This window comes from Phaeoacremonium minimum (genome assembly GCF_000392275.1).
Source record: "Phaeoacremonium minimum UCRPA7 unplaced genomic scaffold PA7_03_scaffold_359, whole genome shotgun sequence".
Taxonomy (NCBI): domain Eukaryota; kingdom Fungi; phylum Ascomycota; class Sordariomycetes; order Togniniales; family Togniniaceae; genus Phaeoacremonium; species Phaeoacremonium minimum.
Window position 1 is genome coordinate 312150 of NW_006921263.1, and position 25124 is coordinate 337273.

The window sequence follows — 25124 nt, forward strand, 5'->3', positions numbered from 1 at the left end:
CGCAAGTGTCGATCCAATTACTGCCAGCCAGGATCAGTAAAAGCCCGTTCAATTGCGATCCGAGAAATGCGAAATGCAGTAAAATAGTCGCTGGGCGTTTAGCTTAGGGGAACGCAACGCTGGGGCCCGGAACAGGCGATTTATTCATCATGATGGAAAGTTCCGTCGAGGCAACAAAATCGCCCAATCGAGACAAACATCGTCGGCGTGGACCGGCACCGCCTCCCCGGCACCCTATCCACACGTGACGGATCATCAGTCCACGGAGCTCAGCCTAGTCATTGGGTGTCGTACAAGGCGATATCGATATGCCTCAGAGTTATTCGTGCAAACGAAGAAGAATGATGTTTTTTGTTCTGGGAAAGGAGAGCAGACATGTGCAAATGCCGTTGATAAATATGGTCTAGGTGTCGGGCATGTTTCCAAATGGATGGCACAGCTCCAACTGGGGGCCGGCATTGTCAGCAAGCAGCAGACCTGCCTGCCCGTGCCTGGCGATCATACCTAGTTATGCAGTGGGGTTTACCAATCAGCTGGGTACTGAGGGCTGCTAAGCTTCAGCAACCGCCCCGCGCTGGCAGGTCTAGCGCCGTATATAGAACCTATCACCTCAGCATCGTCTGCCTTTTCTGGTAGGTGGTTGCCCTGGGTATCACATGGAAATGGTTGCCTGTGCAAGACAGAACAATGACGCGAACTATACAGCATCGTACTTTTGGCCTGTCAAGACCAAATATTTCCAAATGCAGCTGAAACAGTCTCGGATACTTTAATCAAAAGCTGCATATGTGCCTCAATTGAGCATGTCTGGGAAGGTCTTGATCTTCACGGGGGCTCCAGAGAACGACACCATTGACTGGACCTCTACAACGCTTCTGGCCGACTTCAACCCACAGATTGCTCAGTTCCTTCGATTACCTCATCAGGAAGAGCCTACAATTGCGCCATGTCCAAGCTACGAATCCAGCTTACAGCATGCCGTCTGGCGATCGCTTCCATTGAAGCGGTCTCATGTGCCCACCGGCTTCTCTCAGCAGCATGACATGCAACTTGTCGAGCATTATCCAAGCAGTGCCGACTTCTTGAATACGACGAACGTATCTTTCGAGACATCCTTTGGATCAGAGGAGAGCATTCAAGCACCAGAAGACATCCTCTCCCAATTCTACGAGCACTCACTTGCCGTCTACGATGAGATCCCTTCGTCACAGTTAGTTCCCAGCTCCAACGAAGGTGACACCTCCTTCGCCAGCGACGAATCGTACTCTCGCTATAGCGGTGAGGCCACTACCAGCTTCATCCGGCCTCCTTTGGGTAACCACGGAGGAGAGCATCTCAGCGACCTGGAGGACATCCCCAATGCCGCATACTTGAAAAGCATCGAGCCAGCAACCATGACTGTTAATCTCATCGTAGGCATCATCTCGATCGCAGCTCCCCGTACGGTCAAGACACGATGGGGCTCGACCAAGACGCTCGTTGAAGTTCTGGTCGGCGACGAGACCAAGTCTGGCTTCTCAGTCACCTTCTGGCTGCCCTCCGAATCGGTGGCTCAAAGCGTGCTGGCTGGACTTCGCACACAGGATGTGGTCTTAATGCAGAATGTCGCCTTGAATGTATTCATGAAGAAGGTTTACGGGCATAGTCTTCGCAAGGATATGACAAAAGTGAATTTGCTTTATCGGAAGAAGCTCGATTCGAAAGACATTGCGGGCCACTATTCGACATCTGATATGCAGTCGTCAAAGCGTGCCCATCCCCAACTAGTAAAGACGCAAAAAGTTAGAGAATGGGTCCTTAGGTTTGTCGGAATTGAGAGTGCTCCGCAACAGAAAACTTCACGATTGCGGGCTTGGGACAGGCCGCCAGACGATACTCAGTAAAAAGTTGAGACAACCCTCTGTTTTACAACAGATTAGTCTACTAACATATGACCGGAGCATATGGGCTTTTCCATGTGCCCATTGGGCACAAAAAAAAATTTTTATCAAAAAAAACCTTTGAGGAGCGCGTACGATGTGCTCCCCGAGACCACATATTACCTCCGTAGTCTATCCTAAGTTATTCAAACTTTACTATCAAACATCAATCACCGAGCTCTGCCTCATATTTCACCAAATTTAACTCATGGGAGCTTTCGAAACACCTCTTCCCTGCTTCATAACACTCAAGACAGATATCGAAATCATGCCCGTCGCATATCTCGCACTCATAACGGTCTCTTGGCCCAATAAATAAGGCACAGATGTTACAACAGATTTTAAAATCATCCATATATCTGGTTCCTGCGGCAGGAGTGACATCATCGCTGGTCTCAGATACCCCCTTTTCTTTCATGGCGTCAAGTAGAAGTTGGACTGTCTCATCATCATTGTATCTTCTGGCATACCACAGCGGCGTTCGTCCAAAACAGTCTTGACTGTTGAGCACAGGTTTCCCGCTTGCGAGAAGAAGCTTTGCAGCTTTGACGTTTCCTCGTCTCACTGCGACTGACAATGGCGTGATGCCATGGCAATCCTTTGCATCAGGGTCAACTCTTTGATCCAAGCAAAGTAGTTCCACTACCTCCTCTTCACCTGACCATGCTGCATAGAATATTGGGGTCCGTCCAGCACTGTCTCTGGCAACTAAATCGACATCTTCATGTGCGAGAAGTAATTTGAGTAAAGCTGCATTTCTCTTCCACGCAGCATATATAAGTGCTGAGTTTCCATTCTCGGTCTGTCTCTGGTTGATGTCGGCGCCAAATTCAAGAAGAAGCGACACGCAGTCTACATGGCCTTCATCAGCGGCACTTAAGAGTGGCACCCAACCATTAATGCTTGAAATCGTAAGGTCAGCACCTCTTTCGAGAAGCAACTTGACTATATCAGTATGGCCGTTATCAGCTGCGGTATTGAGTGGTGTCCACCCCATTTTATTTGTAACTGTGATATCAGCCCCCCTTTCAAGGAGGGCCTTGACCACTTCAGTATGCCCTTCAGCAGTTGCACTGAGGAGCGGTGTCCAACCCTTCTTGCTTGCAGCTGTGAAATCAGCACCTTTTTCGAGTAGTAATTTGACTGTTTCGATATGACCTTCATCAGCTGCAATATGGAGTGGTGTCCATCCCGCATTATTGGGAGTTTTAGCATCTGCCCCCTTTTCCAGGAGGAGCCTGACTATTTCAGTATAGCCTTCACAAGCTGCACTATTAAGAGGTGTCAACCCTTTACAGTCTGCAACTGCAACGTCAGCTCCGTTTTCTAGGAGAAGTCTTACTATTTCAGTATGACCCTCAGTCGCTGCAATCCCGATTGGTGTTATGCCAGCATCATCAGATCGTGTGATATCGGCACCTTGTTCAAGGAGCAGTTCAACAATCGAAAGGTGGCCAGCACTCGAAGCAATCCATAACGGCGAGCGGCCAAATTCATCAAGAGATACCACTGCGGTAGTATCCTTCTCGAGTAGCAATCTGACGATATCATGCTGACCACTGTGCGCTGCAGCCCAAGTTGGGGACCGTTTATAGCAATCAGTGACGGCTACATCGGCGCCTCGGTTCAGTAATATTTGTACCACCGCCAAATGTCCCTTCCAGGCTGCAGCCCATAATGGCGTCCATAAACATTCGTTTGTGTCCTCTAAATCAGCCCCCTGGTCAAGAAGTAATTCGACAACATCGAGAAAGCCGTTTTTGGAAGCTAACAACAATGGAGTGCCACAAAGCCCGCTGGCGTTTATGCAAGCTCCTTCCTTAAGAAGGAGCTTTACTACTTCATAGTGGCCATATTCTGAGGAGCAGTGAAGAGCTCTCCTTCCATTTGCGATGAAAGTTGTTTCTATTCCTGCCCCATGGTCCAAGAGCAGCTTAACAATTTCAGGATGGCCACGCTCTGAGGCTGTGATCAGTGGTGTACGTCCTGTCTCGGAGGCAACCTTCACGACATCAGCGTTGTCGAGAAGCAACCGAACCATGTCATAGTGGCCAACTGAACAGGCTTTCCAAAGAGGCGTCTGGCCATAGTGATCACGGGCTGTCACATCCGCTCCATGTGTGATGAGAAGCTCTGCTATTCTCATAGAACCCCTAAGCGCTGCGACGTGAAGTGGAGTAATCTTGAGGTCGTCATGAGAATTCACATCGCAGATGTGTTCATTTACCAGATATTGAGCTATGGCTAGATGACCAAGTAGCACGATGTACAGTAGCTGGTCGGCCGTTGAGGGTCTGGAAGGGTCGATTTTCCGTCTGTTGATGTCGAACCACCTTGCCCATGAACGCCAGTTCTCGGTCCTTGATTGACTGTTTGGGTGGAGAAATGACCACAACAAATCGACGAGTCTGTTGGTGGAGTTCGAACCCAGCAATCGAAGATGTTGATGCCAGAAATCGGCAGCGTAATCTTTGAAACGGTACGCGATCTCGTCGTTTTTTGAGTGAGGCACTTCTACCCAAACTCTGTCGGTATTAATGTAGTTTAGGCAAGTTTGGGCCAATATGTCATGGTGATATCCCAGATTTGACTCAGAGAGTCGTCCGTTAACAAGAAGCCCATAAAATGGTAAATTGTGCAAGATATGTTGGCGGGCTGAAAAATGGATGGGTTGTAATATCATTGATGCTAGTGGCTGATCCGTCTCTGTTTGTCTGAGCTCTACAAGAGATCCACAGAGGTCGAGAATTTCTTCATCGACATATACTTGGTCGATTACGTCTGGGAAATTGTCCAATGAAATTTCACCATCATCCTCGACACAGAGTGCTTCAGTCAGCTCTTCGATTGTAAGCGGTCTTAAAGCAAAAGTAGTCCAACGCAATATCGAGAATGCGCGAGTTCGATCGTCTTCGGGCAGTTTGCAAATCTTGTCCCAGTTCCTATCGTAAAGGCGATCAAGAGCAGTCGGGGTGCCGCTGACAATCTTCTGGAGGGACCTCTCACTCTTGCCACCACGTAATTCGTCTCCCAACATCTTCACCCAAATGAACATTCCATGGCATCGGAAGGCAATCTGGTCAGACAAATCGTCACGGAACACTCCGCTTTTATTACCCAACTTGCTGTTCACGACATTCTTAGAGAATGAAGTGATGTCAGCTTTCACGTCGTCAGTTGTTATCTTGTACTCGTGTGGTGTAACCATGACTCCGACGATTGGTGAGTAAAATCCACGTCGAATTTCAGCTTCGTCCCGACTAACAACAAGGAGTCTTGTAGGAGTGTGGGCGATCGACTGCCTGATTGCTTTCAACAATGACGCCGGCGAGGTATCTCGATCCATGTCAGCTCCTTCTGATACCCACGCACACTCGTCAAGGCCATCAACAACAAATGTACAGTTTGGTATGGATTCTGCAATAGCCTGGAAGAGGGCCAAGATTTCCTTCCGTGTTGCTGACTGAGACGTGGTTACGCTCGCATCCAGCTCTCCGTATGCCAGATTGCGCGCTTCTTGGCTCTGTGATGCAATCTGAGCTATCCAGGACCGTATAACAACGTATGGATCTTCGCGGCTCTTGCTTTCAGAGGACATGAAGTAATATGCAATTGACCGAGACTCCGTCGATAAATATTCAACAAGGCTGGCGCACAGGATCGTCTTGCCTGATCCCGGCATTCCGTTTATCCACAGCATCTTGGCTGTATTGCCAGGGAAATCGGCGGAAGTCCAATTGCAAAAGTCGTCCCTGCCCAAGATCCAGTCACAGGTTCCAGTAAGTCTTCTTCGAACAAAGTTATCGTATAGATCAGTAGTCCATGATGCATCCAACCACTGATCTAGCTGCCTTCGCTTTTGTTCTGCCTTCCAATCAGTGAATATTCAAAAGTATGGAATCTTGCTTACCCTCAATCTGGCTCACTACCTCGGCCAGCACTCGCTCAATATCTGAGAAGCAAAAGGCTTTGTTTTGGAGATCAACTATGAGATAGTTAATATGTCTTAAGAAATACTCTTTGAAATTAATTTGCACGTGCTGTAAAGTTCCTGTTCTGCTTTGCTGCTCGAATTGAAGCCATCGCCTCCATGCAGTGGTACTAAGCTGTGGAGAGTTTGGACAAGAGTCCCAAATTGCTGCACACGCGCAAGAAATGTCGCTTTTCCCTTGATAGCCCATCTCAATTTTCCCGTTTTTGATGTAGTTTGGGAATGTTGTTGTTCTTCCCACCCGCCAAGGAGTGACTTGTTCTGAGTTGACGCTCCGTGAGGTGAGCGCATTTCAGGGAATGTCGTTTCAGTCTTGTCAAAGACCGCCTGGATGCTCAAGAGAATCTTCTTGACAACTGTGGCAGTCTCCTCGTCGTCGAGAGCGCTGTGATGATTTGTCTGTAACTCGCCGTTGCGAATGCCCACCTGTCTACCCCATTGGGTGAACATGAGTCTGAAGGCCTCATACTGAGTGAACAGAGCCTGCGAGTCAGCTCCGAAATCCTTGAACGCCTCTATCTTGTCAATCACATCAAGACAAGTACTAAACAGATCGGCTAGGCCCACGACACCGACCGCCAAGCCGATGGGTTCCATATCTCGGGTGTAGCGTAAATGCCGGAAACAAAAAAGTGATGATCGAGAAAGATGGATCTAACATTTTCAACATATGGTGACAAAATGGGCGATGCCAACATGTTGCGGTACTGAAGGCCGATCCATCATAACTACCTGTAGGTAGACAACTGCACTGCCACGTCGGTGTAACCCACCAAGATGTAGGCGCCACATGTACGTTGTGCTTATATAACTACAATCTAATCCGAATACAATAGGATTCGTTTTCATTACTTGGGGATTATATAGTGCGGAGGCGACAATAAAGATTGGGCTAGATTTGATGTTTTCCCCAGATTCTCCCTCTATACCGATGCCCGATTGAATGCGGTCGAGACACTATAGATAGCCTCTTCACCTGACAATGCAGAGGAACAGTCATATACAAACCGAGACTTGATACCTACTGCCTTTCTGGGTGACATTAATCGGCATGATATAGTTGAGGACTCTCAAATTCGGTCCTAAATCTCAATTGCATGGCGTTCTCTGATATACTGGACTAATATACCTACCACCAACTTCAGCAATCTTAAGGCCTGTCTCCTCAAATATAACCTGAGAGAGCTCTAACCTTCTTAGCCATCAACAACGAGCTGTTCGAGGTTTAGAGTTGCTCATTGGTCATGTCGAAAAAGCAAAAGAAGATGCAGCTTATGCAGTATCTAAAATCTATGTATTCCTGTGTATCACATAGTAAATATCTGCTACACTACTCCATGTTCACGCGCAAAGGCAACCCTAGCCATTCTCTTTCTAGTGCACAAATATTACCTTAGTTACTCCTCCTTTGACCAGTTCGGCTCATATAGAACATCCGTACCCTGCGACATTCTGTGGCCATCTATCTACAATATTTGGGTAACGAGATGTGTGCATCAGATGCCGAACATGCCTGTGCGAGAGCCAATTCATACTGCTTAATTCCGTAAAGCATGGAGACAACGGAGAAGGGGAGACTTAGAATTGTCAGAATCCCCACAGCCGTTGCGACCCAGAACGTCAAGAATGGCAACAAATTTCTCCCGCTCTTCTCCAACGCCAGTTGCTTCAAACCTCTCGGTTCTTCATTCATGATTTCCATGAGTTTCGCCATTCGATCCCTCCAGAAGTTGAATCTCCCCAGATCAAGAGACTCATCTCTTGGTCTCGAGCAATATCCTAGTCCATAAAAGACCTTCTCATTCCATTCCAGCAAGTCTTTGGTAGGTGTGTCCGCGAGAGGAAATAGAACATTCAGGCTATCGATGGCTTCTTCGAGAATGAATGAAGGGATTATAGAGTGTGTTGGATTCCGTAAATGATTCCAGAGGAAGATCTTGTGTTCATAGACAGTAACAATCCGTGACTTCCAGTCGACAGACAAGTGTTCCGCAAGATTAGATGTCCACAAGACTCTCACTCCTCTTTCATTACAGAGGTAGGCCATGGACATGGCAGGATCGATTCTGCCCGTCTTCATGTCGGTCGTGACGCTCCCATGATCAGTGAAGAATGAGCGAATTGACTGAGCAAGGGATGAAGTATCATCCCACTGGACAGTTGTCGGTGAAGGAGAGCGTTTAAGTCCATTCTTCCCAAAAGACGATTGTATGTCCAACGTCAGCACCATGCGCAGCGCAACGTCTACGCAGTTTGAAACAATATCGTCCAGTACTGGGTTACGGAATAGATTCAACCTCTTGAGGATTGCCAACGCGCTTTTCCTCGACGTGAGGGCATCCGGCTCAACTGCGAGTTGTTGAATGGCAGAGATGATATCCTTGCCACTGATGGCACCAAATGAATTTGGTCGACTTGCAATTGATGCAGCCTGAAACTTGCAGAACTGCTTGAACCCTACGTAATTCTTATTCTGAAATTCATTGGTATGTAGGTGTGGCCATATTATCTGACACAGCTTTGCAAAGCTGTCTTCGTCCATTGCATATATGCTGATTGGGTGCCCCAGAGACGAGAGATACCAAGAAATATGTATCTAATTGTCGCGATTTGAAATGGACAAGGTGAAGCGCACATAGGCAGTATTTGGGACGTGTAAGCTGCCTGGGTTTTTTCAACATCAACTCCAACCCATTGTCATTGTAATCGTAGATCTAGACTTCCCTAAGCGCCCTGGGAGAAAGGCTACGAGTTTCGCTTGAAGTACATTGGGGTGCGCCAGCTTTGCGAGCCTGAGAAGTGCGCATTCCGCCTTGACCAGGCATGAGGCAGCCAGCTGGGCTGCCTCATCCGTTTCAGCTTGGGCAATGCCATGGCAGCCACCGCCATCGTAGCCCAATCGTATGCCCGCGGCGCCTGATCTATTGAACTTTCCAAGCTGTTGAGGGGCATCTTCTTTATGTGGCTGCAATTGTAATTGCGAGCCCTTATGCGCGACTATATGGCCGAAAAGCAGTTCCTTCGCGTTCCGCACTGTGGTATTTTTCGTTGTTTCCCATACTCGTTGTTTGAAAAGTACGTTTAATTGAGAAGGTCGCTATTCTTGTCGGTCACTTTCATTGAGTTACAAGATAATGCTCTGATGATCATCTTTCCAAGACACAGCCCAGCAGATAATGAGCAACTCATGCTGAGCCAGTTGAGAAGGGCCATTGGTCTCGGACGGGGGGGATTCCCGTCTGTCCCTACGCATTTGCCTGGTCAAGAGCCATTTCAAGATCACCAAGATCATATCGACTCCAATCATGCTCCCGCAAGTCCCAGCAGACCCCAGGACCTTCGATCCGCGGGTGATTCAAATGCACAAGATGTCGAAGCCACAAATACAGACGTCAACCAGGATTCCGGTAACCCATGCGGCACAAATGCAACCCGAGTCGTATCGTCCGTCAGCGACGATGGCCTCACCGCAGATATGCCTGCTTCTCTCCAATCGACAATCCCATCGTCTATCGGTAGCAGAGTAACGGACCTCGCCGTATATAATACACAGAGTACGGCGACGTCGACCAGTGGACCCTCACCTATTCATGAGGTGGCTCGTCGGACAGATTCAGCTGATGTCGAACTTTTCAAACGGATTAAAGCACAGTGCTTATACATGTCAAAGGAGAGCGCCATCCGTGTTCCGAAAGAGCACGAAGAGAAATGGGAGAATGAGGATTTTGGTCGACTCAAAGCTGATCTTAAAGAAGCGATGATGCTAATTTATCGCAAAGGCGTGCGCAACCAAGCCAAGAGACTGAAGGATACCCAGAAAGTTCAACCAAGGGTCAAGGAGCATGACATCTTTTTCGAACTTCGTATGTCAGGCCGATCTCCTCGTGGAGCAGAACAGGTTACCCTCAGTCCCTGCATATGGATTCTGTGTGGTAGCAGCTGGGCCTGCAGAGCCATGACCAACGCAATGAATGGCATCACATGGCCCGAGCTACCTGTTGAGATCCATGAAGGCCGCTCGACTCAATCCATCCCGGTGCTATCATCCACACAAGACGTGATTGATATCACAAAGCTAGATCTTACAAATGGGATTGAACTAGCCGAAGAGTTGATGCTTTTCATCAATGTTGAGGATCCTGTCGAGTCTTCCTCTGCGTGCGGTCTCCTTTGCTGTGCTACTATCAAGCATGGCAATACCTTCTCGCATGAATTTAGCCGCATTGGAGGTCTTGTAACAACGGACGCTCAATCCTCAATATTCGGCATATCTACGGCCCATGGAATATTGAACAATGAATGGTGGCAGCAGACAAGGGCCACCCGGACACTATCGAGCCCTATCTCTTCCACTACAACTCATGTCGGAGATCTCGAGGGTGATGGACCTGACGATAAAATCTTCAACGGGACATACGAAGACCCAGATGATGAGGATGATGATACCGCATATGAAGAAAGTCAAAATGCCGGTGATAAAATAGCGCTCGATGACTATCCGCCCGATAAACGCCTTGGTTTTCGGGATCCTGGTCACGTTTCACGTTGGAGAAATGTTACGAGGAAGGGAAGATTCAACTTCTTGCGAGATTCTTTGTCAACGATGAGCGAACTAGAGCACATTATTCGACAGTCTGATTCATCTGCGCCCACTGATCATGCCATTATAGATTTAAGCAACAGCGGTGGTAAAGATGCTCCAAAGTTGTCGAACAGCTACCAGTTACCAGAAGCTCAGGCACATCAATCCCAAACTGTTCATCTACAAGATCTAGCAAAGAACCGCAACCTAGAAACAGCTTCTGTCAGTATCCTCTGCACGGTTTGCAGTGCCCAGGAAGGCGAGCTACTCCCCGGCCCAACCTGCCTAAGTGTTGACGGACAACTGTTCACATTGCGCAAGATAAAAACACGTGCACCGTTGGGTATGTCATGAACCATTTAGGCCGAATGGGCTCCATAGTGACTTTTTTTAGCTCTCGGGACTTCAGGATCGTGGGTCGTCCGAGGAACTGCTGTTTACGGCATGATTCTTGCGGTTTCTCCTGTCGAGCCTTACGCTTTCATGATAACAGCCGAACAGCTTGTCTCAGATATCAAGACGCAGTGGCCAACAATCGCCCTAGTTGATTTAATTAGACCTACCAAGGTCGGCGATGACCAACTTCTGATAGGTCCCAAACCGGACTTTGCGACCACAGCAAATGTGGCTTCCAAAGCGACTTCCCCGGCTGCCACGAACTCATTAATAGGAGAGACCATGAACCAGCCTTCCTTGCAAACAGGGCTTCCAACGTTGCTCGAAGATATTTCAACTCTTGCCGGCACTTCTTCAGCTGGTTTCCAAGGCTCTCCATTAAGTAATCGGCACTCGAAACCCCTTGTCACGGGTGTCCATGCACAAGCAGCATCGCCACCTAACTCATCACGACGATACCGTGCCATCTTTGAGCGCTTTCCGCCCCGAAACCCACCTTTTACCTCAACCAGAACCAGTCCACTAGCAAGTCCATCACTAGACTCGCAATGGCCGCATGAAACCCGTCCAGCGAGATCCGTTGAGCTTCGGTAAGATCGTCCTGCCCCAATCTTCATAGCGGCTAGAAAATTGACTCGTACTAGTCGACAACTACGGAGCTACCAGATATTCGTAAGTCTCTTTTATGGATCTTCTCTGCGAGTATAGCCTACTAAGGAGTTCCCTAGTTCATTGTGTTTAGCTGTGTCATTGGCACCGGCGTGTACACCACTAATAGTCAGGCTCTGGAGCTTGCAGGGCCTCTAGGTCTGCTTGTTGCGGTACTACTCTTTGGTGTTATTGCAATCGCGGTTTTTGAGACGATGGGAGAGTTCGCGCAGATATTTCCTGTACCAAATGCCTTCGTTTCCTATATCCGAGCTTTTGTCGATGAGGACTTGGCCTGGATAGTTGGAATATCATACTGGTATGATGAGTATCTCTGACAAGCGTTGCAGAATCGTCAAGTGCTAATGAACTTCGCAGGTTTGCGTATTCCACGGCGGTTTCTATTGAATTAATGTTTGTATTTGAGCTGCTACAGTACTGGAACCTCACTTCGTCTCAAGCGGCATTCATCCTGCTGGCGGGTTTTGCAATAGTGATAGTCATCAACTTGTTCAACATCAGTGTAAGTGATCCATCGAGACTGTGCGACAAGCAGATGATTAACTTTCCTAGGTGTTCGGAATGGTTCAAAGTATCATCGGTGTTCTCAAGATGGCCTTATGTCTCGGTGTGGCCGCTGCACTCTTCACTGTAGTCGCAAAAGGTAAGCATCCTCCTATACTTACCGTGAATATATATTCTTCATTCTTCACGGCTTGTTACTTTGATATTAACTCCTCGGCAGAAAACACAGCTGGAAGTAAGTGGTCGACACTCACCTATGACCGAATACCGCTAAACATCTGTAGATCTTGGTGATGGCTTCACCAACAATGCCCAATTTGCTTCAAGTCCTATCAGAGCTTTCTGGTACGAAAGGATAAATTCTAAGTGCGCATACTTGTGTTTAGCTAATCACAAATATAGTTATGCTTTTCCTATGGTAGGATTCAGTTACATGGGGGTCGAGAGCATAGCAGTCACTTTACCTGAAGCGAGAGATGTCAAATCCGTCATGAAGGCTCAACCATTTCACTGGGTAACATCAGCACTCTATCTCCTCGTCAGCTTGGGAGTTACCCTCGTCGTCTCTTGGAATGATCCCGGACTACTTTCGATCTATGACCAGCCAATCATCACTCGCGACGTCGACAATATCTCGCTTCTGACCAGAAGCGTGCCAGCTTCTATCAGTGCTGCCGTTCTTGGTATATCTGGGCTTAATACTGATCTCACAGGATTCGTCAACGGGGGTATCATCTTCAGCGCGATTGGGGCCGCAAGCACCAACTTGTATATTGCTAGTCGAACGCTTCATGGACTAGCAAACAGCCTCCATGGTAACAACTCGTTCAGTAGACCGTTTCGCAAATTCATTGGCCGAGTACAACCGGGGACGAGCGTGCCGCTCAGAGCTGTCATTGTCAGCGCCATAGCCTTCTGCTGGTTGCCATTCCTCGACTTCGGCAGCGAGACATCGACGTCCAATAGAGTAAGTTATCTAGATCCGAAATAGCCTTTGTTGCTGAAAATCGTGCTAACTTTGGTTGTAGATTCAAACAATCTTCATGACATTTGCCGAAGTCTCTGTGATAATGGTTTGGGCATTCACATGCGTGGCCTTTATCCGTTACTACATGTGGTACGTCTCTTAGCCAATGCCTGGGAACGCTTGTTCACATCCTACCTTATAGGACGAAATCCTGTGCTGAAGATCTCAATCACCGGGGATTAGAGCACTATAGCCGGGCTTCAAAAAATGCTTCCCGGAAGCAACTAGATTTGCGCAGAGGACTGTCCGCAACGATCGCCAGGTTCCAACCGCTGGTAGCGTGGATAGGGCTTGCAGGCTGTGTGTTCACCCTGGTGTCTATGTCTGCATCTTGGTGGGACACTCCTGCATCTGCGACAAAGGTGATTTCTGCGTATGGTGTTGTATGTGTTGCTCCAATCCCTTGCCACACTAAAATCAAGTCTCGCTGACGCATTGGTACCAGGTCATCATATTTTTCTGCGTCTGGATCACGTTGAAGTTATGGAAGCGCAAATGGCACCGAAGCGGCTGGTGGATCTCTACAACTGCAGAGCCTCGCGTGGAATACTTGATCAAGAGCCTACAATATCTGGAGGCTCTGTCGAATGGAGACGCGGTTGATGTGCAACGGCAAACTCTTTACACGACAGAGTTCGTTCATGAAATGTCTCAGATATCTCTCAGGGAGTAAAGCAAAATGTTTTGTTCACATTCACAATGTCAGAACTGAGTATGTGTATAGAAGTCTCTCGAGAGGCTTGCTGATACATATTTGAAAGAAGGTACTCTTCTGAAAATGTCTATAGAATTGCCATTGGCAGGACATTTTCCAAATCAACATTAGGAAATTATGCCCAAGCAATGTGCCATATATTATATTATAGGGGTGGCCGTGTTGCTCTTGCACTAGATATAAAAATGTTTAGAAAAGTTGTGCACTGCCCTAGGATACCAGTAGCATCGTCTTTCGCTTGTGAAACGGAGAGTTTTTCCTGAATGAATGAGCATGCACGCGGCATATGTATCGGTAGTGCATCGGCGTGTGTTAAATTTTGAAGAAGAATCCGCATACCGTTGTAGGATACAGTACTTCCAGTTAGTTACCTCACTTTGCCCTCCCTTCTCTGCCGCCATTGTGTTTACTTCCATCAGCATTGTTCTTCAATCAATCTCTGATTGAGATGACCGTCATGTAAAGCTGAGTGCGTCTACGACGAAAGCCTCCTGCAGGATGCAGACCACGTGTTTTACGGAGCAATTGGTCACACAAAGTGATAAAGCTCCGGGTTCCGTCCTCCGTGACACGGCGGTATCCACCGACCGGAAGGGCCTGTGGACCCATCCGGTTCCAACAGAAGTCGAAAACATTAGCAAAAGTTGCGGTTAACAGATACGAGTGGAATTGCCAGGCAATATGCTAGAATGAGATAACAAAAAAAAAAATAAGAAAAAAATTCACGCAATACTTCATTTGACGGCACGCTGTCTACATCTCTTGAGTTTGGAGGATTATATAACAACAAGGGCGTTTGAAGGTCGAAAACGTCGATAATGTCACCCACTTGCCGGATCTTAGACCCCACCCCCATCATGCGAATCCACTTCGTTACCGCGAAGACTGAACTCCTCTTCATATAAAAGGACGGGTAATCATGACTCTTCTCGCCGATATAAACATACGACAATCAAAGGATCTTCGTGTGTTGAGGCCATTACAGTACCATCTCGGACATCATGCCGTTCCGAGGGCCGAGTTGAGGCGCTCTCGGCAGTCGACAAAAGGTTGCCCCGATCATGACGCCTCGATGTCTATTAGACGAGATCGACCAATAAGAGTCGCCGCCCACGGCCTTGTTCTCGACTCCCTTGTCTCGGGCTGGGATATTAGGATTTTTCAAAGAGCACTTCGGGCACCGCACGAAACACGATACCTACCGTGTGCCGACGCAAATTGAGACGCGGCAACCATTTTGGCTGATCTTGAGTACGTGGTCTCTCACGACATTGTACACGAAAGCATCCTGTTGCGCCGTGTATTACGTGCTTGGTTGGGCCGGTGGCTTGCTGGGAGACTACTGCTATTTGATCCCAGCACATATCACCCGCCCAAGCGCGCCTTGTCGGGCTGAGCGTGGCTGAATAGTCTCAAGAGCAAATTTGCACCCCAAATCAATTAAGGGCAACCTTTGAAATCAAGTTAGAAGGAAAAGTCAGGAATAAACGCTCGTGGTCATTTGCGCCAAGGGCCCCAAAGAGCTTCTAGAGAAATCAAGCTGTCAAGCAGCATGACCGCAACTACAGAAGCAGAGGACGTAAAGACTCCTCCCGCTCAGGCAGGGGACCTTACTGATTCAGAAAAGACCATCGTGGCAGAAAAGGAGGCTGCCGGACCAACAACCCCTGGAGTTGATCCCGATGCCGAATATCCCAAAGGACTGAAGCTATTCCTCATCATCGGCGCCCTCCTGCTGTCTGTGTTCCTCGTCGCCTTGGACCAGACCATCATCGCTCCTGCGCTGGGAGCCATCACCGATGACTACAAGACCGTCAAAGACATTGGGTGGTATGGAGCCTCGTACATGTTGACTACGACGGCTCTGCAGCCGACGTTCGGCACCATCTACCGGCTGTTCAGCGTCAAGTTTACTTTTCTCACAGCTGTGGCAATCTTTGAACTTGGTAGTCTGATCACTGCTGTTGCTCCAACATCAACGGCCTTCATCATCGGCAGAGCTATTGCGGGACTTGGTACGGCAGGTCTTTTCTCAGGATGTGTCGTCATCTTGTCTTACACGCTCCCCCTAAGGCAACGTCCCATGGCCTTTGGAATGATTGGAGGTGTATGGGGTGTGGCTGGTGTTGCTGGCCCTCTGCTGGGAGGTGCTTTTACTGAGCACGCTACGTGGAGATGGTGTTTTTATATTAGTAAGTCGATGAGTCCGGTTATTCGGACTGATACTGAGCTGACATATCGTAGATCTGCCTATAGGTGGAGCAGCCATGGTCGCCATCTTGCTATTCCTGCACATCAAGAGCAATAAGACGCACCAGGGTACCATCCTAGAACGAATCAAGGAGCTCGATCTTCTTGGAACAGCCATTCTCATCCCGGCAATCGTCTGCCTTATTCTAGCCTTGCAATGGGGAGGGGCTGAGTACCCCTGGAAGAGTGCCAAAATCATTGGTTTGTTTGTAGGTTTTGGAGGGATGGCGATCGTTTTTATTGCCATCCAGTTGTGGAAGGGCGACAAGGCAACATTGCCCCCGAGGTTCTTCACCAACAGGAATGTCCTGTGCGCTATGCTCTTTGCCATGTTCTTTGGTGCTGCATTCTTCCCCCTGATTTACTATTGTGAGTTGTTCTCAGGTTGATAATACACCCTTTCGATGAATAATCTTACTGATCGTGCCGATAGATGCGCTATATTTCCAGGCCGTTCACGGTGACAGTGCTGTGGAGGCTGGTATCAAGCTCCTGCCGCTTCTCATTTCAACTGTTTTGATGTCAGTCGTTACCGGCGGTCTGATTACTACCGTGGGATATTATAATCCCTTTGTCATACCCAGTATGGTGCTCTTCACTGTTGGGGCGGGGATGCTCACAACTCTGGGTCTTCATCCTCCGTTGCGAGAGTGGTTCGGCTACCAAGTGTTGACAGGTGAGTTTCCCTGCTACTCTCGTCTTTCCATCTTCAATCACTGACATATCCAGGTCTTGGAATCGGAGTTGGCTTCCAAGTAGGCGTCCTCGTCGTGCAAGCCGTTCTTCCCCACGAGGACATCCCCGTCGCCTCCGCCTGCATCCAATTCTTCCAGTCCCTCGGCGGGGCGATTTTCATTGCCGTATCGCAGACGGTCTTCCAGAACGGACTGATCGACGGCATATCGCGGGACGCACCAGGCCTGGATGCGCAGATATTCATCAACTCGGGCGCATCGCAGGTCCGCGGCATCCTCAAGTCGATGCACATGGAGCAGTACACCACCGCCGTGCTCAATGCCTACTGGCAGGGCTTGCGCCATTCGTTTTTCATCACTGTGGGATGTGCCGCTGCGGCGTTTCTGGCGTGTCTGGGCCTGAGCTGGATCAATATTAAGCAGAAGCAGGGCGGAGAGGCTAATTCAGGGGCTGAGGAGAAGCCGGCAGCAATCGCTGTGTGAAGAAGGGATGAGTTGTGTACGATAGCAACTTGACTTGTGTCACATCTTGGAATAAGATGATCATTAGATGAGCCTCCATTCATAGATAGCTATGTTCACCAGATCTGAATGTTATCACGTATCTGCCCCAAGTTCCAAGATCCATGCAGATAAGCATATTTATCACACTTCACTTCCTATCAGCTTATGCAGGCGCCATCCCGCAATTCTACATCAGCACCATATCACCTAGACACGACACAATAATGTGGTAACATTTCTATTGAGCAAACGAATTCTATAATCTACCAACTTAGCAAGCCTTTCGATCTATCAAAGCCTCCTCTAAGCTGCGTCTCCGGCTTGATCAGCTTGCCCTGCAGGAGCGTGTACTTGACAATGCCCTCAATGTCCTCGGGCTTCACCCTCGCCAGCCACATGCACTGCGCGGCGCCCACGTCGTCGGCGCTGCCCTCGGCGACGTCGTGCGTGGGGTCCGCGCGCCTCGGCAGCGGCGCCGCCTCGCCGGGGCCCAGCTTGGCGCGCTCCACGCCGTCGAGCCCGAACGCGTCCGGCCGCCGGTAGATCATCATGTTGGCCGAGTACTTGTGCCCGCCGACGTGCGAGATGAAGTAGATGCCCACGCCGCCGGGCCGCTCGTCGTCCAGGTCGCGGTACAGGCCCAGCGGCCGCAGGTGCCGCTCCAGCTCCTTGCGCAGCAGCGGCGCCGACTGGCCGCAGCGGGCGTCGCGCGTCTTCTGCGAGCACAGCAGGATGAGCGCGCGGTGCGGGCAGGGGCGGCTCAGGAGCGGCTCGATCCTGGCTGCGGGCTCGGGCACGTCGGGTGCGCGCAGGCTCTTGGGCAGGGCGATGTGGTCGAGGGGCGAGGCGTTGGTGGGCGCGTGGTTGATGTATTCTGATATGAGCGTGGGCACGGTGGCCGGCGTGACGTTCTCAATGATAGTAAAGGCAGGGAGGAGCAGGACGGTCGTAGGCTCGGCGTAGTCGCTTGTGCCATGTGGTGTTGGGATGTTGGAGGCGGAGAGCATGAGTTTCTAGAGTCGTGGATGGTCAGCAAGTCTGTTTCTCCGGTCCCGATGACTCCTCAAGACACCAGACGGCGCATTGAGTCCCTGCATGAGATTCTTATGCCAGACCGTCACTCAAGACACAAACTCACCCCATTGCTCGGCTTGTCCGCCTTCTCGATAGCCTGCATCACGCTCCCCTTCTCGTCGGCGACATCGCGCACCCAGTCCGCCTTGCCCGTCGCCACGAGGATGTGCGTGCTCCAGCCCTTGACGTGGCCATACAGCACGTCCGCCTCGTCAATCTTGAACTTCTTGGGGTAGTGCACGACGCAGCTGTCGCAGTCGCGCAGGCAGTCCTCGCCGTCGACCGCGGGGTCGACCTTTGCGAAGAGCTGCTCGAGGCTCGCGGGCTGGTGCCCCTCGCCATTCCCGTCGTCGTCTCCGCCGCCGAGCGCGAGCTTCCGCGCCCCGTCCAGTAGTGACTTGAAGCTCATCGGGATCCTCTGCTTCAAGGGCATGCCATGGCCGGCGACGTCTTGACTGCCAGCAGCAGGAACCGGCCCGCTGCTGCCCCGCCGAGGCGCCATTGCAGCCCCTTCTTATGGGAACGCAGCTGGGGAGCGGACGGGACCCAGTAATTTTTTTTGCCCCAGAAAGGCGAAATGCGTAGTGCGTTTGACGTCGAAGACGGCTTCGGAGCTCGGCGATGCAGGGGACTTTGCAGCGGCCTACAGAGGGCCTACGGCCTCTCTAATCGGCAAGTGGGTGGGTGTAGGTGGGGTAGGATTTGGGCGCTGAGCGCGTGTAAGCTCAGTTCTCCGAATCGTGATAAGTGGTAGACGATCAGGCTAGGCACTTAGAAACTGCCATCAACTAGGGGAAAGAGATAGCAAAAGTGGTCGAGAAAGTGGATTTGGGCAGCTTCTCGTGTCTGGGGAATAGGGGCGAGGGTATTATCAAATTCGAGGAAATCAAAACGACTGCCATTGGCGCCGCCAGGCTGCGGCACGCTGCTTGACGACGACGCCTGTTGCTCTTATATACGTATTATCTCCTTGACTTCGGCTCCGCCCCCTGAAAATGCCTTTTTCACCGACCTTCTCTCGGTCTAAAGAACGAATATAGCGAGCAACGAGGATGGCCCGCGCGGGCTGCAGTCTGCGGCGGCGGGCGCTGCCTCGCTGATCTCCGCCGTAAGAAATGATCATACTGTCAAGCAGGACACTGCATGCAAGTGACCGTGTGGTGCACTATCAAGCGTAGGTAGCCAGGTAGCCAACCGCCAGCCCGCTAATGTGATCCTCTGGCGTCTCTGCGCTTCGTAACCCCGAGCCTAGTGCCGGGCGAAAGCTTGAGTCGAGGCCGTCAGGGGTCTCAACAAGGGGATGATGTATGTACTGTACTGTACTGTACACCAACTACAGGTCAGGGGTTACGTGTACTGCGACTGTCCATATCTCGTTTTAAGAGCGACTGTATCACTCTGACAGGCAAGTGAGCATGTGAGATACGACATGATGGCCAAATGCATGCATGTATTGTACTTGTATATGGGTAGAACGACACTCAAGATCGTTCAGAGAAGGTAGTGGTTTGCGAGGTGGCCGGTGGGGCGGCTCTGAGTAAGTCGAGTCTGTCAGTCACCCTCCATCACCAGGGAGAGGCTCGACAAGGTGGGGGAACAAGGTTATCAGATCAAGCACGCCGTGAGGCCTGCTCGCCTCCTTCGGGACAGGCGTTTCGGACTTTATGCAGTCGAGCGATTCGCAAGCACTGCCGCTCGCTAATGGCTGCATCCCGAATGCATGTCTACGAGTCCATTACGAATCACGTACAAAAAACGACAAGCCAGACATCAAGGACCACTCAACTGCCAAGGCAAGGTCTGCCTTGCCGCATATCAGAATGGCAACCCGTGGGTAATGCTTTTTCTATTCCGTACTCGACACATCTATGCTGATGTAAAAGGCTGCGACGGCAATAGACGTTTCTCTCGCCCATCGACTGACTGCCCTCGACATGGGAAATGCCTCTCAGCCATATGCTGTCGGTCTGCACAAAGTTCCCTAAAAGCATGCGTTAGGCAAGCTTGCAGTGGCCCCCTCTCTGGAGAGGGAGACAAGAACAAATAAGGTGGGTAGCATCAATGGTCCCTTCGCAACCGCAGAAAATGCTTCCAATGCTTCCTCAAAAATCAATGAAAAAAGAGACCCTAGACCGCAGATGCCATTTCACCATTTTTTGTGTATGTGATTCCGTCATTCCCTCTCTGAGCTCGTGAAAAATCAATAAATGCCGTGAACATGACAACACTAGGGCGAACCCCTTTCTGAAAGTCTAGAAGAAGCACAACAAGCTGCAACTCTCATTCGATATGGGCAAACAGTGCTGCCGAATCTGACGCCGGGCCATTCCGAAACAGAAGTAATGTCAATGGTGGTGGTAGTCGAAGCTCCCTGCAAAACAACTGAAGGAAGAAGAGCGGAGGGGTGTTGCGAGACCGTGCAGAATTAAGATGCAAGTACAGAAAGTTGGTGTTAAAAAGGTATATGTATCGGGAGTTGAGGCTCTTGGCCATGAGAGAGAGCCAAGGTCGCCATTGTAAACCGAGAAGATGGTGGGTTTACATGATGATGGCGGGGACGTCGACGTTGGCCTTGATGGACTTGTGCGGCAGAATGCTTCCGCCGTTGACATAGATCTCATCGCCGATTGTGACGTCGTCGCCGAGGACAGACACGTTCTCGAGACGCGCCCACTTGCCGACGGTGCTGTTCCAGCCCACAATGGTGCTCTTAACCCAGGCGTGATCCTTGACCTTGGAGCCCGACAGCAGGACGCAGCGCTGCAGACGAACACCGTCACCGACAACGACATTGGGGCCGATGGTCACGTTGGGGCCTATTCTGCAGTTCTTGCCGATCTTGGCGGAGGGGTCAATCAGAACGTTGCCGCCATGGACGTAGGGCTCTGAAGGCTTGCAGAGCGCCTTGGATCCCTTGCGGGTCAGGGAGGTCAGGTACAGGCAAGTGCCGGACAGGAAGTCCTTGGGCTGGCCAACGTCCATCCAGTAGCTCTCCAGGTCAAAGGAGTGCAGCCCGCCGTCCTTGACGATGGCGGGGAAGGTCTCCTGCTCGATGGAGGTGGGGCGCAGCTCAATGCGGTCCAGCACAGACACGTTCAGGATGTAGATACCAGCGTTGATGCGGTTGCCGACGAACTCGACGGGCTTCTCGACGAAGCGGTCGATGCGGGAGGGGTGGTTTGGCTTGTGGACAATCACACCATACTTGGAGGGCTCCTCGACCTTGGTGACGACGATTGTGCCCTCGTCACCGTGCGCCTTGTGGAAGGCAGCGAGCTCCTTGAAGGGATAGTCGCAGATGACGTCGGAGTTGAGGACGAAGAAGGGGCTGTCGTCCTTGGCCAGGATCTTCTCGGCGAGCTTCAGGGGGCCGGCGGTGCCCAGGGGCTCAGTCTCGATAGAAAACTCGATGTTGATGCCGAATTTCTTGGCATACTGCAGGAGACAAATACAAATTTTGTGAGTCAATTACGTCGAGATGTAGAGGTGAGTATGGAATGATGAAAAACAGCCCACTGACCTCTCCCAATGCCTTCTCCATAATCTCAGGGCGGTAGTTGACAGCAAGGACGACATCGGTGACACCAGCTTCGGCGAGGGCCTCGATCTGGTGCAGGATCATGGGCTTGTTGGCAAACTCGACCAATGGCTTCGGCAGGGTCAAGGTCTGTGATGAAGATGCTTGTTAGCTCATCCTACTCGATTCTGCTGCAGAATCCCGGGTATAGGGCAGAGGGCAGAGGGCAGACGCGATGCAATGCGATGCGATGCGACGCGCCGCACAGGCTAAATGGGGGGTGATCGTACCAGAGGTCGTAGGCGAGTGCCAAAGCCGCCGACAAGAATAAGGGCTGCAGTAAGGCGGCAAGTTAGCAATAGAACCAGGTAAAGAAAGACAAGCCCATCGTGTAGAGCTGCTTTTCAGAATGCGCCTGTAGCAATCACTTACCCTTCATCTTTGCGGTTGGTGGCTTGTTTGGTAGGTGGTGAACGAGTGAATCAAAGATGAAAAGGGCGGTTTAACGAGCGTGAGAAAGAGTAGTCAGGATTTGCAAAAAGGGCTGGACGTGCTCAATATATCGTGAGTGAGTGAGCGCGAATGAGGTGACTTCTCAAGTGACTATATCCGTCAGATGAACAGCACAAGAAGAGAATACGATCTTGCGGCAAGAGAGAGACGGAAGGGGTATCAAAGGTGTCAAAGTCAGTCAGGTTTTTGATGGGATGAGGTGCAGGTGCAGGTGGTGGTGGTGGCAAGCAAGCAAGCTGAAGGCCGTTAACGTTAGAGGACACCTTTGGATCTTTTTTCGGATTCACGAGCCAGCCCTGCCAATGCCAATGCACGAGTCCCCCCCTGTGCCCCTAAGCCGAACCTAACACGAGGTCCCCCAGACGGTGCAATCGAATTGGCGGCAGGTGCCACTCACTGAAAGGAGACGGGAGTGGACCAGTTGAGCCAACCAGCGCCCACTAAGCCCCCCACGAGTGACAATTTCACTGGCGAAATTGGCTTCCCGCAGCGTTCCCTGGTCTGTCACCTACTACGCAGTAGAGCAGAGGTTATTTATTTATTTATTACGGTACTGATGCTGCACTTGCTTTCAATGTTTCGACTCCTGAACTGGGTGCAGTACCGGTATGGTTTTCAAGACTAAGCGCAGAGAGATCACGATACTGAGCACTTCATGCCCCTGGAATGGAGGAGCCGACGCGCGGTCAGTGGTCACAAACACTATATTCACATGCCGGTTGTTTGTCTAGAATCGTTAACGTTAGTTGGCCAGAGCTTCGAGGGCAACGTGGTGCCTTGCATCCAGACCTCCCTCTCCTAGTTGCCCCTGAATCCAATTCAATTCAATTCATTCAATCAGCTTGCAAATTTGGTGACCCTGCGTCATTTGATTGATGGTTTGATTTATGGTCACAGGGCCATTTCCGTTCTACCACAAACGCCACCAATCCGTTGCTTGACCTTTTCCCCGCTTGCGCCGTCCAGCCAAACGCCTCCTCCACGTCTCACGTCTCACAGCCCCATCTCAGGTACTATATACCGTGCGAGGTCACCGTTTTACATTTTGCATCAGCCACTGCCGGCCCGGCTCAACCTGCCGTATTCCTGGTGTGACTCGAGAATGCTGCTAAGATCCTAGGAAGCTCTCAATGTGTTCTCTGAATGGCATCACGAGTCTTCACGATGCGAAGAATCTTCATTGTTCTTCGAATGAAGGGATGAAAGGGTAGCCCCAGCAATGACGTAACTGGTCCCGAAATTTGGGTTAAAATTCGCTACTGGCCCATCCCATTACAAGAGCCCGTCTTTATTAGTGCACAATACGAATGTCCAGGGGGGAACAGGAACGAGACGGCTCCCGGCCGGCATCGGCTTTTTATTACCCATCCCCCATCGTAGCACGACCATCGGCACAAAGGGGTCCCCATTGTTTCCCCTTCGGCAATCTGTAGTTATGGCAAGCTGCTGATCACCGTGATCAGCACGCCGACTTCCTGGCAATTGTGCCAGTCCACTCGGGCATCTATATACACTGTATTTCCATGTAAGCGACGTGATCCCGGAGTGCATGTGCGAATAGAGAGGTAGACTTAGGGAGGAAGAAGGGCTGAGGGGAGCTCTGGGGAGCTTTATTCCCGGTCCCGTTTATATCCAGCCCGTTCTTCAGATCGGATGAATGAGGCGCGAGCATCGAAGAAAAACCACCCCAAGCCTTTTATTCTTTTTTTTAGAACACAACATCAGACGTGGCCCTCCATCCGCCAACGCTTGGATCGTAGAGCAAACCATGCAGTTTGGAATTGAAACGCTTACAAAAGTCTCGAGATCGGAAGTTCTTCATAGTTAATTGGGTGTATTGAGTTCACAATTTGGGTAGCCAGACAGCATAGAGACACTGATTCAATTGAGGAGAGGCGAGAAATCGATTGTCATTATCGTTAACTCCTGAGAGTCTTGAGGTCATTATATCGTGATCTTGCTAGCGTAACGCGGAGAGAGAGGGAGAGAGAGAGAAATATGAGAGCGGAAGATTAGAAGACGAGGAAGCAGAAACAAAGTTGATGAAAAAGCAGATGTTCCTCCCTCCAATCCCATTCTTTGGTCCAACGGCTTTCCGATCTTCAACAAGGAGAAAGGCTCCCTCCAATGTCAGTCATGGGAAATCACAAGTCATTACCAGGAAAAAGAGCTCGTTTCCCATTCCCCATATCCATTTTCGCAATCAAGTAAGATGGCCAACCACGCTTGCTAATAATGCAACGAGGGGTGTGTGTGTGTGTGTGTGTGTGTGTGTGTGTGTGTAAGTTTGTATGAGGCGGATGCTTTTGAGAGACAGACATCTCTCGCTTTTGTGTGGAGCTGCTGGAAAACAGAATAATATCAAGTCTAGCCTCCCATAAAAAGTAGCAGTGATTTTGAGAGTAAAAGGATGTCCTCCATGGAAGAAATGTGTTCCCCCTGTGGGAAGTCTAAACAAAAGTAGGCAGGGTACGGTACGGTCCAGTCCAAAACAGAGTTGCCTCCGGCTATGGCGCTGATAACAGGTGGGAACGAAGAAAAACAGGAGGCATGGTCCACGGCTGGTTCTGTGAGTCCCAGCAAAAGGAGAGATCCCGGGCCACTGGTATCGTGTCTTGACCAATCCAATGAGCGGGATATATCGTGGGGTCCAAAGTTGGCTAGAATGTGAAGATAGAAAATGAAAATCAGTAGAATAAGAGCCAGAACGTCGTTAAAGTCGGTCGTGAAATCGAGTATTCGTGTCTATGTCGTAAGCTTCATAAGAT

At 50.2% G+C, this 25124-nt stretch overlaps 5 protein-coding genes across 5 annotated transcripts; 3 read left to right on the top strand and 2 right to left on the bottom strand.

Annotated features, from left to right (window-relative positions):
* Nucleotides 1–1043: 1043 nt before the first annotated feature.
* UCRPA7_4667 (hypothetical protein) lies at nt 1044–1883 on the top strand (the record flags this gene model as incomplete). Its single annotated transcript, XM_007917218.1, has 1 exon — nt 1044–1883. One exon carries the CDS (start codon nt 1044–1046, stop codon nt 1881–1883), a length of 840 nt encoding a protein of 279 aa, XP_007915409.1.
* A 9868-nt stretch (nt 1884–11751) lies between these two features.
* Nucleotides 11752–13191, top strand: UCRPA7_4668 (putative amino acid transporter protein; the record flags this gene model as incomplete). Its single annotated transcript, XM_007917219.1, has 6 exons — nt 11752–11855; nt 11915–12059; nt 12110–12200; nt 12346–12406; nt 12464–13028; nt 13090–13191. The coding sequence occupies 6 exons, from the start codon at nt 11752–11754 to the stop codon at nt 13189–13191; spliced, it is 1068 nt and encodes a 355-aa protein (XP_007915410.1).
* A 2164-nt stretch (nt 13192–15355) lies between these two features.
* Nucleotides 15356–17231, top strand: UCRPA7_4669 (putative mfs toxin efflux pump protein; the record flags this gene model as incomplete). Its single annotated transcript, XM_007917220.1, has 5 exons — nt 15356–15995; nt 16048–16422; nt 16487–16574; nt 16638–16729; nt 16783–17231. The coding sequence occupies 5 exons, from the start codon at nt 15356–15358 to the stop codon at nt 17229–17231; spliced, it is 1644 nt and encodes a 547-aa protein (XP_007915411.1).
* Nucleotides 17232–17515: 284 nt separating this feature from the next.
* On the bottom strand, nt 17516–18828 carry UCRPA7_4670 (putative sucrase ferredoxin domain-containing protein; the record flags this gene model as incomplete). The annotated part of the gene is made up of 2 exons (XM_007917221.1): nt 17516–18265; nt 18391–18828. The coding sequence occupies 2 exons, from the start codon at nt 18826–18828 to the stop codon at nt 17516–17518; spliced, it is 1188 nt and encodes a 395-aa protein (XP_007915412.1).
* A 2036-nt stretch (nt 18829–20864) lies between these two features.
* Nucleotides 20865–22282, bottom strand: UCRPA7_4671 (putative mannose-1-phosphate guanyltransferase protein; the record flags this gene model as incomplete). The annotated part of the gene is made up of 4 exons (XM_007917222.1): nt 20865–21761; nt 21847–21993; nt 22134–22177; nt 22276–22282. 4 exons carry the CDS (start codon nt 22280–22282, stop codon nt 20865–20867), a joined length of 1095 nt encoding a protein of 364 aa, XP_007915413.1.
* Nucleotides 22283–25124: the final 2842 nt, after the last annotated feature.